A 16,522-nucleotide genomic window follows, 5' to 3' on the forward strand; every position below is an offset into this window, starting at 1 on the left:
AACAAACCAAACCCAACAAACCTTATAAAAAAAAAATTACAGGTTTCTAAAGGCTGATTAAACTGTGAGTTTGTCATTATTAAGTCATATTTGTCCTCGTAATTCAATATTTTGTGCAAGCCCAGTCCATGTGAACTGTATTTGATAAATGATACAAACTGAAGTAATCAACAACCCACTAAAAATATACTGTAAACTATCCACTTTAAAATGTATAGTCACTGATACTATCTTTAGAACTACAATGAGGAAGTCAACATGCATCTTTAGCAAGCATGAGGGACGAACAACTGCAACTTTATTTACATGCAAATTACCTAGTTTGTGACTAAACTGTGTCATGAGTTGAGACAAAAGTGAGCTATCATCATATCTCCAGTAACAGCTTAAATAGGCAAGAGGCTGTCTGCTCACCTACCTAAATGCTATCCCTCATACCCATTATATAGCAGCCACACTAACACTCACAAAACAAGTTCCCACAGGTACCTGTCTTGCAAGCCAAGAAAAGTGACTCAGGACCAATACTCCCTCCTTTACTCCTGCTTTTTTCCAGTCATGTTTACATTTCCCTTCTGGTTTTGTAGTCCTTCCATTCTTAAGGCACACAGAAAATTTACTTCGTTCTACACATGATGGATTTGTCCAATTAAAGAGATCATTAGACTAGTCATCCCAGCCAGCAGGATGTCATAGGCTCCTGAATCACTCGTTCAGCTCAATGATTCATGCATTGCCTACAGGAGTGTCTACCCTCCCACTCAACATTTACACAGCTTGTTCTACAACTGAAGGTACCGAACTTTTACCGTAAGAGCTGCAGCTGCACATAGTTTACTAGGTCAAGCCAAAAACTTCTCAGAAGCCTGTCCTGGTTTTGGCTGGGATAGAGTTAATTTTCTTCCTAGTAGCTAGTACAGTGCTGTGTTTCTGCTTTAGTCTGAGAATAATGCTGATAACACTGATATTTTAGTGAGGCAATGAGAGGAGGGTGTGAGCCAGCAGCAGCATGGTACTTAGTTGCTGGCTGGGTTTAAACCACAACAAAGCCCCAGAACATTTGCTGAGCAAGGTACCAAAAAATAGTACCTGTTCACAAAACCAATTTCTCCAGCCAACAGATCAGCTGAAATGCACGAACTGTATTTCAAATTCTCCTCAATTTTTCTGCATCTTTTTAAAAAAGATTCTTTAACAAATAGAAAAAAATCTGTGGATTGTAGTCACTGATTTCAAGAGAACACATAAAAAATTAGTTTGAAAGAAGTGAAATATGACTGTGCAGGGAATAAAAATAAAATAGAAAGAGACAAAACAAATTCCTGTGAAAAAGCAGAGCCAAAGGCCTTTCAGAAAAAAAAAATAAATCAGGTTTTCAAAGGTTGTTTACCCATCAGAAACAGCAACAGACCCCACTTCACAAGACACTCACTAGAAAGTAAGCAGAGGTCTAGAACAATTCTAATACATTCATGAATACAAGAGCAAATCAATTCCTCACATAACCCACGCTACCTGCTGAAGAGCACCTACCCAGTTACAAAGTGATTTATCTGAAAACCAGAGCAGCGTGACTAATATTATTCCTCATTGCATCACACTTCACTACAGTTACATAGGAGTTGTACTATATACAGAAGAAAAGTAACTACAGAGGCGGTAGCCTTTGAGCACACACTTTTTGAAACAAGGCCATGCTGGGAATCCTCAATTGCTAGTGGGAAAAAGACATCACTGACAAACATTTGCACTTAGGCAACATTGTGGCAAATCAACCCTTCCTGGAAAAAAAGTCTCTACTCAAACCACACACATCTTTCCTGCCCTGTTACCTACACAAGGATAAATACCCCTGTGGCTTACTGATGCAATACCATGTCAAGACACTACACTAGTAAACAAAGGGTGGTGCAGTAACAGAAAACTTCCATGGTTTTCAACCACCATACCAAACAATGCCGTCCCAGCATTACCTGGCCTTCCAGCATTTTTATTAGGCTGAGGGCCGCAAAAGATCAATGAGTAAGCAGCTCATAAAACTCCCAGCTCTTCTCTTTGAGCAGTTATTTCTTACCCTATAGGTCCTGCTTTCAACAGAAAATTGGGCAAGAGGACCCCCAGAAGTTCACAGAATCACAAAACGGTTTGAGTTGAAAGGAACCTTATTGATCATCTAGTTCCAACTCCCCTGCCATGGGCAGGGACACCTTCTACTTGACCAGTTGCTCAAAGCCTCATCCAACCTGGCCTTCCATTTGGAACAAACCTAGTCTTTTCGTGATTCTAAATTAATTCAGATTTTTGTCCATAATACATGCAGCTTTCAAAAAAACCCTTATTTTCTACCTTAAAAACTACCAAAGCAGACAAAATGTGCAGAATCACCAATCTAGTTTACCAGAAATTTATGTGGGTAAATCAAGCAAATACAAAGTCATTGCTGACAAATACAAACAAGAATCCGCAATTTATGTTCAGATACTAAATCCCATTTTTTACTGAAGTTAAACACCGATTTGGGTAGTAATTCTGTACATCTTAAACTTCAGGTAGTAAAAAGCTGACATGGTTTAAGGAATCACAATAAACAAATAGAATAAATATAATTCTCTCTAGCATGTCTACTTAGACAAATCAGAATCAGGATTAATTTTTACTCTTAACTTTAAGAAGTTGCTTCAGTCACATGCCATACTTTTATTCTTACTATCTGATCCTTTCAGCTTCGAAAAAAATCTAAACATTTTTAGAAGAGCTATACATACTAAGAAATATTTCAACTCTGAGTCAGAACATTAATCTAAGATGTTAGCACCAAGCAAATCACCAGATCTGCATTTCTTCATGACTACCCATGCCCTTCCATGCCTGCAGTTTCCATGACTTCACAGACATATTAACTATTTTTAATGCAACACTATGCACTAACCTTTGAATAATAGCCTTCTTTTCCATGGCAGTCAGGTGCTTCAGTGATTTTGATCATCATACACATCTAAAACCACACACCTGCTTTTTCACCCTTTTTACATTCACAATTCTAAACAAGCATTATAGGCACGCTAGTCCCTAGCTAAGTATTTCAAGAGTGTATCAGAAAACTTTGCTGCCCACGGAGCATGACATTTAAAATCTTGACTATTTTGCAATGCCAGCAAGTTGACACATCTCTGGAGCAGTTCACTTCTTCTCTTCTGCAGTGTATTTAAGCCACACCACTCAAACACAGAGATCAAAGATGATCTGAAAGGAGATATTAGAAGAGACTTCTCTTAACAGGGAAGCAACTCAATGTACCACTTAAGTAAGGTAGCTTTAACCTTTGCCCAAACACAACCAGTGTTGAATAGCCTCCATCTTTCAAAAGATAGAGTCCTTGTCAGCAACAGTAGAGACTATACTATTTTCTTCTGAAAAATCCTTTAAGCAAATATTTCCTTTCTGCTAAAAAAACACACACAAAAAACCAACCAACCAACCAAACCAACACAATTTTATCTTTTTACCTGCTTCTCTCCTTTATCTTCACTCAGAAGGCAAGACAGGAGGAAAGGGCAATGAAAGGAAAGATTACATGGGATAGGCTTCTCAATTCCAAAACACTCAGGACATACCATACACGAATTTCCTTTCAGGTAATTATTTCAGCCTCTTGAACAGATGAAGGAAGTTAGTAAAACTGAGGTATGCCTAAACTATTTCAGTCTCTACATTTTGTACTCACCCAGAAGACAATGTTGTAGCTGAAGAGAAGGTATTTGTACCAACAGCTGACTTCTGCATTAGAATATCGGTAATAGTGCATTTTCTATAGCACAGCGTCTGCACATAATAGAGAGAATGAGAATAATTAGGCAGTGAAATGTTTTAAGAATAAAGAATCTTTTTCTAGATCTCTTATTGAGAAAGTGACTATAGTAACATGCACCGTATGACATTCAGCGGTATGTTAAAAGTCAGCTCAGAAACTTCTGCTGACTCTTAACTCCCCCTAAGTATTTGTTGCTTAATAACCCTATACTCTTTAAGCACCCTGATGTGGTAACAGGAAAGGACACCCAAAAAGGAAACTAGCTATACAATTAGCCTAGAAGGTCTGCATCAGCAAGTTGACATTCATCTGTTTTCTCACTCCTTCAAAACCATTTTACTTATACAGACAGCTGCTTGGACTTACACAAAAGTGTAAACACATACCCTGTGGATCACACATCCACCCAGCTAGTATGATGTTAGAAGTCGTTACCTGGAAAACCTCAATGTCTACAGACTGTTAAATACAATAAGCAGTTGTACTCTATCTTTTCCACACTTTAACATTTCTTTACCAAATCAGTATCCCATAAGAAGTCTTATTCTCACAAACATTAAAAAGCTGGTCTGCTCTGCAGTTTGTTTTCTGTGTTTTTGTACATTCAGCAGAGATAAGGTTCAATAGCAACTGTTGCTCAAATATTTCAGAGAACTTCAGCTTTTCAGAGTATCATAACTAAACCACCTCTGCAGAAATGCCATGTGTAGGAACAAAAGAACAGAAGATAAGCTGTTAAACTGAGAGCTGGAGCAGGGAAGACAAAGCACTCCACAGCTCTTGCATTCCAGAGAGCTGACCACAGAAGTACTGCTTAAGACAGACAAAAACCAGTTCCATATTTCAACCCTACACTCACCTTGAAGTAAATGTTTTCCTCGCATAAAATGTCAGTGAAAAACTTGTGACAGAAAAGCAAGCATACAGAGTTTTTATACACCTCATAACTAAGGAAAAGGCTTCAAGGACTATGCTGGCCTGGACATTCACAGACAGCATGCAGAAACCACGCCTATTCAGCAGTGTCTGAAACCAAGCACCATGGAATACAGAACTGAAGATCACCACCACATTTTTTTTTTTGAAGACAGCCTGCACCTGGGTGTAAAAACACCACCACCACAGAAAGAAAGAACAGAAGCAAATACCTGTCAGCTTTAAGAATCCCCTTCAATAAAAGCTAAAGCAAGCTCTTTATTGTAAGTGAAATACCAATTGCTTTCCAGGACAATTATGGAGTACTACAATCACTGCCTTACTGGAGGAGCTTGTTTTCTGAAATCTCAACACAAGTATTTCAAGCCTTGTCTCAAACTTTTTCTCCCCTGAAGCTAAAACCACACACACACAAACAGATCAAGGACACACAACAGACACCTCCAGCCCATGAGACTACGAACTCCTAAATCCAAACAGATTCTGATTTTCCTTCCAGAGGTCACCCAATGCAAGGATTAGCTTCCACCTGGAAACAGACTGAGAGTCCTTCCTTGGTCCAGACACATTCCCTGTCCCTCTTCAAGCCCAGCCAGGAAGTTTCTTTGCTGCCCAACAAATGAAAATAGTTTTCAGAAATGCAGAGACCATGCAGAAAAAGCTAAAGAGGATAGATTTTGGTAGTTTTCTCCATAACTACTTAAAACTGTAGAATACTCTATCAGAAAATCATGTGACTTCACCAAAGTAGGATTGCAAGACACATGGACAAAGAATAATTTTTGCCTTTTTTTTTTTTGGCTAAAATGGCTTGCATGTGCACAAGAGGAATTTTCAGATCATATTAAAAGTTGGTAGGTGTTATACAAGTCATACTGATCCACTTGACATGAAGTAGATTGATTTGTATATAATAAAACCAGACATCACCTAAATAGCCTTCAGCCATATGTTACCTACACAGGTTGCTTAAGACAGGTAGACCAGTGCATCTGGACAGACACAAAAGCAGCATGAAAAATCATTAAAAGAAGGAATTACTCCACCTGATGCCATACAAGATGGAGTAAAAAATTCTATACAAGTTGGAGTAAAACTGAATTAAGTCAGAACTAAAGCTTTTTTTTATTTTCCAACAGTCCCAGTAAAGGGACTGTACACACAGAATGAACCACTTGGTGGGTTTCATAGAAACAGCAAAGTCTGGAGAAAAAATAAAGTATATATTGTGCATTCTTACAGAAACAATACCTGCAAAATTTGCCAGGCTAGAGAGTGTGAACATTCAGAATTAACACCTGAGCATGATCATGCTAGTTAGACATTGATTTCCATACAGTTTTGATCAAATACAGAAAACAAATCTTTTTGCCTTCCAAAACTTCACCTTATAAATACGTTCTAATGCTCGCAGTTCATTTATAGCAAAAAAGCACTTAATCTTTGTTAAAAAAAACAAAATTGTACTTTATAGCAGCACAAGCAGTGACTAGACAGGACTTCCCTAGATGTGACCAGTCACATAAGCTGAGTTTTGCAATATACATTCCTGTAAGTAGACAGTTTTGTTTCCTCATGCCCTCGTTCAGCTTTAGTTACTGACCCTTCCAACCCATCTAACTTCACAGACAACGTTTTGAAATCTTATTATTAAAAGACATAGTAAAGAAAACTTACTTAAACACTACTCTCCTGTTTTTCTAAGCCTGCAGCTGAGAGAACACAAGAGAAGGAACAAACACTTGGCTTTTCTAACCTCATCTCAGCCTCTAGCCCCAGATGGAAGTTTTTATTTCAGTACTCAGTAGTCATACACTTATTCAAGTCAGTAAGTCAGATGGGTCTGGGGAAAAGGGGGAAAAAAAGGAGACACTACAGACAATAGCAGAACCCCACTAATCTGAGCAAAGTCCAAGACTCCATTTGCATCAGTTTAAATCTGTGTTACAGCAATATACTGGCTGCCAGAGCAAGCACATTGTCAGTGTTGTTCCCAGGCTGAAAGTCAAAACACAGCACTGCACCAGCTACTAAGGAGGAGAAAAATGACTGCTACTGCTGAACCCAGGACAGACATTCTCTGGATACAGGCACACAAATGTCTTCATCACTGTTCTGCCTGCCTCCCTCCATGTGAAAATCAGGACCCCGGCAAAAGACAGAGGCGCTAACTGTAAAATGCACATACTACTAATAAGAAACATTGCTTTTGCTGCTGCTACCACTACAAAAGAGGAGACAGCAGGTGGCATGTAACTAGCATATCATTAAATTCCATAAAAATTGAGTTCTACTAGACAAAGAGGCTTAAAACGTAATATGAGATAGAAAGACAAGCATACCATTTCAGGACCTAAAATACAAACACACCCCAAAGTTTTACTTTTTGTTAGGTTGCCCTCCCTGGCACTGGGATTCAGATCCAATTGTTCCAAGTCCCAGCTTCAGTGAAACTATTCCCAGGAATTAAGAACATGTCCTGGGTTCAGCAGCAGCAGTCAGTTTTTCTCCTTCTTAGTAGCTGGTGCAGCACTGTGTTTTTGACTTTCGGCCTGGGAACACGGCTGATAACACCGATGTTTAGACTGACCAAGGACTTTGTGAGTCTCATGCTCTGCCAGGGAGGAGGAGAAGGTGGGAGGAAGCTGGGACAGGACACCTGACCCAAACTAGCCAAAGAGGTATTCCATACCACAGCACGTCATGCCGGGGGATGTAACTGGGAGCTACCCAGAAGGGCACGTCCTCTTTTCTGTCAGGCTCTTTTCCGGTGGGTGGTATCATATTCTCTTCCCTTGTTATTTCTCTTATCATTATTATTATTGGTGGTAGCAGTAGTGATTTGTGTTATACCTTAGTTACTGGACTGTTTTTATCTCAACCCGTGGGAGTTACATTCTTTAGATTCTCCTCCCCATCCCTTTGGGGGGGTGGGGGGAGAAGTAGACTGCGTGGTTCTAATTTACGGCCTGGGCTTAAACCATGATAGAACATCAAAAGCACCCTTTACTGATAAGCACCATTCCCCACCTACCTCACCATTCTGAACATCAGCTTGCGAGACACTTCTCTCCATTACCCCATACAACTGGCAAGATGTCCCAGTCAATATCAATCACAGTATTTTCACAAAATGAAAAATAAAATGCTATTTTTTTTTCCATATACTTTTTTTTTTTTTAAATGCTTTGAAGGGACAAGGGGCCTAGTACTACCAGTACTGGTTCCTTGCTGCAAAGAAGCTCATGGCTCCAGAGACAGATGTTACCTTCTGAAACATCTGCTTATATTAAATGAGCAGATTTGACTTACTCTCTTCGCTTATCCTCACCACGAGTCTTTTGTTTCTTCTTGATGGACCACCAAACACTATATGGAGAAGATGCTCACTATTGGTATGGGAGTGACATTCTGACATAATAAGTTGAAAGTGTAGGCATGTCTGACTTTTTCCCCTAACCCTACAAATAAACAGACTAAGCAATCCACTCAAGGCCAAACAGCCACGTTCTCTGTGTTTATACTAAAACCAGTCATGTTTCCTAATATAGGAGGCATCTTTCAGCAGTCTAGAAATCTGCTACATCAGTATTTCATTTCACTTACATCACAGACTACATAACTGTGGTTAGGCAATGCTACAAACCACTTGGAAGATTAAAGTAGGCAGCATAGACTAGGAACTTTCTCTACTGTTTCAGACAGAGCAAGTCACATTGTGTCAGCTGACAGTTTATCACCCACTCATGACAACAGGAATTTTTAGAAATTAAATAGAACACTGCTGCTTTAGTAGACTATATGATTTTGTCTTGGTGTTTACAGCTTTAGCGGAGGGAGGGGAGGAAAAGCAGCTGTTTATCAAGAGGCTACTGCCTTTTCCAAAGCATTTCTACACCCACAGATTCTACCCTTAATTCCAAAATGCTACAGCAGTGATATTCATAGTCATTGGATTTTCACTGTACTAAACCAGAAAGGTGTGATATATTAAACAATCTAACTTGGATATGCAGGGAAATCCTCACAGATAAGATATTAATTCTAGAACAAGAACAACTGGAACACTAATGCATATATCTAGATCTAGGTCCACAGGTCCTTCTGACCTTCAGACAGCATTAGCTTTACAAGGAAGTAAAGAATTTCAGTATGACTTTCTGTAAGTTGTCCAGGTTCAGCTAGTATTGCTACCATATGCAGTCCTGATCCCCTTCCCTGTTGCCTCCTAAAATCCACAACCATTAATCATCCTATTCAGTGGAGCAAACAACCATACAGCAAATCACGTAGCACAATTGATCAAACCTGTGATCTTTTACCATGAGCCAAGAATAGAAGAGTTTTAAGCCATCCAATCTACCTCCCCAAAGCTCATACAAATGCCAGGGTGGGCGCAGTCAAGAGGTGGCAGAACAAGGAGGCCAGAAACAGCACTACCTTCTGAGTATGCTCATGGAAATTGCACCACCCTTACAATGCCAGCAGCCTATACCAGCACCACAAGCTACACCACACTTGAAGCTAACACACTGAAATGGATGAAGCTGGGGGAACTGGGGCAAAACTTAGGCAAGAGAAAACAAAGAAGAAAGTTCATTTGGTAAGTCGTTAGCTGCTCTCCTCACCATTCGTCGATATAAAGCACAAAGTCATACGAAGCTGGTGAAGTAAACCAACAAAGTTAAAAGAAGAACAAACTAAGGAGCAAGAATTTTTAAAATGCAGGAAGAGGTATGCTTTGGTCTATCATTTGTTGTGATATGACTACTTAATTCCATTTCTCCATCAACAGCAAATCTGTATCAAAAGATATCAGTTCATTCATTCAAAACATGGTGCCATTCAAAATAACTGTCATATTCTTTGAAGGTGCTCAATCAAGGGTAGGGCGGAACAGGGGAGAGAGTTGAAAGACTCATCCCTTACCAGGGATAGTTCAGAGATTTTCTTAGGACCTTCTGAAAATAGAGAAATTAAGAGGCATCTACAGACTGCTTTTTCCACATCCCAGGGAGAAGTTGATCACTGAAGGAATCTTTATGTTCAGTACGATACCTGGGTGCTGGGCATCAAATCTTCATGTGTAAGGACTAAGACGGTGCAGCACAAAGGCAAGGAGCTCTTACAGGTTCCTGGAAACAGAGACAGCAGCGCTTCTGATGACTCAGGAACTCACTGCAAGCGTCATCTTTATTTTTGCAATTGTGTCTTCAAGGAACTCTGACTGGGGCCTTGCAAAGAAAAGACAAGCTTCTCTTCAGGACCACCAGTACAAGGTATCTACTTCTGCTGCAGTCTAGAAGCAAAGCCAGACCAATTTCTTAAGACATCATCTTTTTGTAGTGTGCTGAAGACTCAAAGTCCTCAAAGTATCTGAGGAATATTTCAAGCGCATGCTGCTCCAATACAAAGTCTACAAAACTATCTCTCAGAGCAGATCCCTATAAATTTTCAGGTTTCAGTGACCAGGCTTTATTCACTACAGCACAAATCACAACTTGGAAAAACTTTTTAAGGAACACACACCAGTGCTCCTGAACCCAAAACAAGTAAGCAGTGATTCAGACAAGCTCCACTCTGGTTCTCTAGACAACTCTCTCTGAAGTTACGCATGTGCTTTTGGCCAAGCCACTACTTTTACATGGATAAGCTGCATCTGAAATACCATGTAAAAGTACTCTGAACTTAAGACTAGCATTCATAATATTGACATCTTAAATTCTGAAAAATAATCTATGTGGGCATCATTTGTTACCCTCTTGTGAGCTGCCCTCTTGACTAACATCATATATAATCTGTCATAAAAGCTCTACACTGCACAACTGTAATTCAAGGAGCTGTTTAAGCTATCACCCATGGAACATTTTCAGCTCCCCTTGATTTCTTAAACTAACACAAATACACTAAAGGCAGACTTGAAAAAGGCGAGCAGAATTAGGGAACACTCCCACAGCAATTAAAAAGCAGTGAGAGAAGACAATAGCCATTGTAACAATTTCACTTTTAACCAAAAGATACAGTTGGCTCACTTGTTCTCAAAAAAAAAAAAAAATCCTCAAAATAAAAGCAACTCCAAAAATTCTGTATTTTCTTTATACAAACTGGTCAGAATGAAAGCTGATGACACTGTAGAATGTAGGTGGTTACTGACCATTCAAACTGCAAATATTTTTTGTTATTGACACTTTCAGTACAACAATTTTACTCAGCTATCCACTGTACTTTACTAGGTTTATGCTACTTCTGCTCCACTAGCATCAGGTTCACTGAAGTAATGAGGAAAACATAAAGTCTTTCCACTCCAATATACAGCAGCACCCGGCAAGGCACAAACTAAAACATAGATCTCTTACCTAGTTTAAGGGAAATCTGCTCCAAGTAGCTGACTGCAAACAAAATGTACACTCCATATTCTGACTTAAAGCAAGAGACAGCACAGGCACCAGAAAGAAACGTAAACATCACAAGGAAATAGAGTCTAAAAGCCAGCACTCATCCAAACATGAGCAAAAGACAGAAGAAAGATCACTCCATAAGCTCTCAGGCTATTAATATTTAATTGCAGGCAACAGCATGAGGACAGGAGGTGGGGCCTTCACTGACCTTATCGTCAGAAACACTACAGGCTAACCCATGTTTATGCAAGTTAAAACTCAGTTAGATTACACCAGAATAAGTGAAACCAACATTAGACACTGTACTACAGTTCAATGGATGGCATATCAGTGAAACACACAGAAGCCTGTCAGTCATTCTGACCAGGAGTTTATTCACTCTGGAGACCAAAGCCTGTCAGAACAAGTAGCCAGAATAATCTTAACTGATCAAAACTTCTTGGCTGCTTTCCACTACCTCATGAAAGCAGATACATTCACACCCCCTATAACACCAACAGCAGCAAGGCAAAACTTATGGTCTCAATTTAAAGCATGTAATTTGACTTTTCTTTTTTTTTTTTTTTTCATTCCAACAGAAGGTTTTGGAACTCTTACGAAGTAAATATTTCACTTGAGAAGCCAGAACTTCCAGTTTGGGGAATAATTTTATTTCTATTTAGTGATCAGGGGAAAATTTTATTTTTATTTAGCAATCTAATAGTAACAGAACCAATGCCAGACATGTCTGCTCACTCCCACACCTCCATACAGACCAAAGTATTTCAGGAACAAAATGGGTCCTTCACTTGCTATACCACTTTATATCACAAAAATAAGTCACAACTTTGAGGAAAAAAAGACAGGAAAGAAAAAGACCAACTTTCCTTGCTGATAAATCCATTTTTTTTCCTGAGACCATCCTGAATTTTTACACATGCTGTGGCTTTCCTCCATTTCCAGGAATGCCACTTGTTCAAATCTCCAGTTACGTTTCAGCCAGAAAAGATATCCCTTCATTTTCTTTTTTTCATAAGAGAGAAAAACAGCAAACTAATTATAGCAATATATACTAAAGAAATCTCAAGCATATAATTTGTTTTGGGGTTTGTTGAGGGTTTTTTCTCCTAAAAATATTTCTTGCTTACAGTATAACATGCAGTCTGTCCACGTCCACACTGTATTCTTAGCCTTTACACTGAATGTTCATACATATAAACACAAGCTAAGTATAATTAAATATTTTAAAAAATTAAACCAGATCAAGGTATCTCTAAGTTAAAAAAAGAATACCAACATTGATACCTGATCTCTTGTAATGAGCATGCTAAGAAATAAATGCATGTACAGTACTAGCTACCTTCACCAGTTGTTCTGGTTAAATGCTGTTTTCATGTCATGGAGGCATGATGTGGGGCTGAACCCAGAAAACTTCTCCCCCCTCCTCCATTCCCACCCCAAGTGACAGGACCCATGCTTTCAAACACCAGGGGAACACTCATTCCAAATGAGGCAAACCCTCCCTGCACCAGGAAATGCTGCTTACTGGGGGCACAGGGTGTTAATGCATGATGGGTCTGGGGACAATGCTTTCAACGCTTCCTTTCTTTTGCTGCCCCTCCACCTTACACACCAACCGCGTTCTCAACCCAGGAGTCCTTATTTCACATCCCAAGCAGGACAATCAGCAGCTCACAGCCACAAAAGAAAAGTGCTTTGTGGCCACATAGACAGATCAACAATCATGTAGTTATTCTCCTTACCAACTGACTTTCTAATAAAGAAACACACCTGTGCAACTTTCAAAAACCAACTACTAGGCAAACCTCTAACACAACACCGGAAAACATTAGAGATGCAACAAAATGGCATTAACCAAACACCTCACAATCCTAACCACTACCAGCTCTTCAGCAAATGAGATGTCTCAGCCAAAAGACAGAAATAAGCTAATGCTTCAAGAGACTTAGGTTCACAGAGTACCCTGCACACACTACCACAACACAAGTTAAAAGAATCAAAAAGACAAAGACCAAACCTGCTGCAGACCACGCCCATGTTTGAACAACTCCAGCCCTTCCCCCGAGAGTCAGTGCTCAGGCAGGTTGTGAGAAACCCTTGACTGTCTCACTGGAAGACTGCATCTGCCCCAGGGGAAGGAGGAAAAACAGGCTTTCCGCCTCTTAGGAGTATGCCAAGAACAACACAGTGCCATTAGGAGATCAGGGCAGCAAAGGCCATGAAGTGACACGGAGCTCTTTCCAATGCAGATATCAGTCTCTGCAATAGAGGCTGACTGGTTACAGAAGCTGCGCAGCTCAGAAGAAAGAACAAAACTGAACAACACCTTCCCTTCTCACTTGTTCCTGCTGGACAAAATCTTTCAGTTAAAGTCCCTCCTGCTTTGCAGAAGCAGACCACTGCTATGATCATTTTGTCAAAATACTCTGCCACCTCAGCATGCAGTACGCTTTGCAAACAAAGCCCTCTTCTAGTCTTCTGAGTCATCTCCCTAAATTGCCTATCCATTAGTTTCAAGTCAACCAACTTTTTTGATGAACCGTTCTCCTCCACAGGCTTGCCATGCAGACAAACTGAAGTAACTTAATACTCAAGGTAGGGTAGAAACCTCTGTTATTTTATACCCTTTATTATATATAGCCACACCACTGTATTCAAATTCCACTCAACATTAAGTACTTCCCTGAGCACCATTTAACAACAAATTGAAGGGAAAGAAATGGGCATCAAGAGAATCAGCTCTATATCCCAGCAGTCAGAAGGCTGCTGTTGCATAAAGACTATAGTCCAGTCCAACAACTCAGGTATCTTCCTTCAAATACAAGCTACTTGAGGCTATTCCCTTTGTTTTCTATTCCAGGAGTTTCTAAATGCCAGTGTACGTGTTTCAGCACTGATGTTATGCCCCGAAGCAAAGAGTAGACAGCTCTTGCCAAGCAGAACAAACCATGCTCTTTTTAAAATATTAAAATTCACAGCATCCTATGAATCCTGAATATTGTGCTTCATTGTTTTCTGTAGCTGTGGCTGCAGCAATTGGAAGCTAACTTGTTACTTCTAAGTCCATCAATTATTTAAAGAAATCACCTTTCCACGGAGACTCAAGTATCAATTATTTAGTCATTGAGCAGGAAGCAAAAAGCCTTCAAAACAGGAAAAAAAGATTTCTGGGAAGAGCTGTAGGGCCACATGAACAAATCTGGGTTTGTACACTACACAAAGCAAAATAAAACAAATCGCAAAAAAGCCAAAAGCTCATACGCACACACAAGCTCAGCAAGTGCCTGAGCCTATTAGTGCCAAAGGAAGATCCCCAACAACATGAGGAGGCTTCAGCACAGGTCTTCACATGGAAGACCTTTATCAATTTGTTATGAATACCTGCTCTCTAGACTAGGAGTGTAACAGAGAGAAGCTCTTTTTTAGTACCAGGACAACATTCAACACCACTTACTTCAAAGACCAAGAGGAAGCAAAGCCCTATGTTTATTACACCCTTGCCTTTCACACTCAGGTTCAGATCAAGAATGAAGACAGCCTTAATATTTTCAGCTTTTGCACATACTTCTAAAGACAAAGACACAGAAAACAGCTCCAAGAAGAAACGTTCTCAGAAGAAATCAGACTCCACTGTCCATTGTCTCAAAGACTGGCATGAGAAGCTGAGATGGAATTCCACCTATTTTGTCTCAGAGATGGGTGGGAGGAGTTGAGGTAAGACTTCCATCCATTGCCTGGGAGAAAGGAGTGAGGAGCTGAAGCAGGACTCCACCGTCCACTGCCTGAGGGATGAGTGGGAAAGTCCACGGATTTTGTGAACTGCAGCCTGTTAGCCCTAGAAACACACCAGAAATGCCAAAGCACAAAAGCCCGTTCTATCAGACACAGGAAGTTTTGACCCAGGAAGCCACAGAGTAAAGCAGAATGGCACAAAAGGTCCACAAGTAAAAATATTCTTGATTCACGTGAGGCATAAATGTCTCCTTTGTCTGGTGTCTGAAACCCACATACTTTACCATACCCTACCCAAGTGGAGTTGTTTTTTTTTTTGTAAAAGCAGAAAAATGACATAAAGGGAGGATCTGTAGGAACAGTTTCCACAATAGCTCTGTGAACTGCACTTCTCCCACACACATCTCACTGAGATTTCTAATATAACATAGTAAGATTAGAACAAGAGTTTAATTTATTTGAGAACAAGAGTTTAATTTACTTGCGCTAAGCGGTGATCAAACTGTGCCACACATAACACACAACGGAAACCTTGACAGAAGACTATGAGAATTGTAGGAGTTAGTCAGCAGAAACACACACCTCCCCTTCCCCCCCCCACCTCCCAAAACTTCTTTTTACAGGTAATGGCTGACTGGTAGCCACACACTATAGTTTCATAAGCTACATATAACTACCCTCTAAGAAAATCAGAGGTCAGCCTCAAGACAAAACACAATCTATAAGGGATATATTCCTCATTCATTAGAAATTAGCCTACAATTTCTTCACACAGATTATCTAACGCATTTGCATCTGGACATGACTAAATTCTTAACACACCATGTCAACAACCTTCTTGCCACATCTAAGAGCAAAAAGTTACATCTTCAACACAAAAGAGAATCACATAATCACAAGGGTTGGAAGGATCCTCTAGAGATCATTTGTCTGACCCTCCCTGCCATGGCAGGGTCACCTATAGCAGGTTACACAGGAACACATCCAAGCAGGTTTTGAATGTTTCCAGAGAGGGAGACTCCCCAGCCCTCATGGGCAGCCTGCTCCAGTGCTCTGCCATGTTCAACATAAAGAAGTTCTTCCTTATGTTTAGGTGAAACTTCCTGTTTTAGCTTATGGCCATTGCTCCTTGTTCTGTTACTGGGCACCACTGAAAAGAGTCTGGTACCATTATCCTGGCACCCACATTTGAGATATTGATACACATTAATGAGATCCCCCTCTTAGTCTTCTCTAGACTAAACAGGCCCAGCTTCCACAATCTCACCTCATAAATGATGCTCCAGAATCCTGATCATGCTTGTGGCCCTCTGCTGGACCCTCTCCAGTAGCTCCTTTTCGTTCTTGTACTGATGGGCTCAGAACTGGACACAGTACTCCAGATATGGCCCCACCAAGGTCGAGCAGAGTGGGAGGATCACCTCCCTCGACCTGCTGCCACACTCCTCTAGATGCACCACAAGATAGTGTTGGCCCTTCTGGCTGCAAAGCCACACTGCCAGCTCATAGTCAACTTACCGCCTACCAATACTCCCAGGTCCTTCTGAGCTGCAGTTTGCCCAATTAGATAGCATTTTAGGGCTCAGACAAAGGAGACATTTATGCCTTATGTGAATCAAGAATGCTTTTACTTGTGGGCTTTTCT

At 40.3% G+C, this 16,522-nt stretch overlaps 1 protein-coding gene across 5 annotated transcripts in view; it reads right to left on the reverse strand.

Moving 5' to 3' along the window:
* The window catches only part of TSPAN14 (tetraspanin 14), a 55,773-nt gene that overhangs the window by 36,439 nt on the left and 2,812 nt on the right, over positions 1–16,522 (reverse strand). For 4 of the 5 annotated variants that reach the window (XR_013957269.1, XR_013957270.1, XM_080622130.1 and 1 more), the window contains exon 2: positions 3,725–3,822. Coding sequence is in view for 3 of the 5 variants with exons in the window: in XM_080622130.1 (XP_080478256.1) it covers positions 3,725–3,805 (81 nt within the window). In the remaining 2 variants the exon portion in view is untranslated. Of the gene's footprint in view, positions 1–3,724; positions 3,823–9,805; positions 9,877–16,522 lie in introns of those variants that run through there. The other variant, XM_080622131.1, reaches the window with a different exon arrangement.

Source organism: Psittacula echo, assembly GCF_963264785.1.
Source record: "Psittacula echo genome assembly, chromosome: 6".
In the NCBI taxonomy this organism is placed as follows: Eukaryota; Metazoa; Chordata; class Aves; order Psittaciformes; family Psittacidae; genus Psittacula; species Psittacula echo.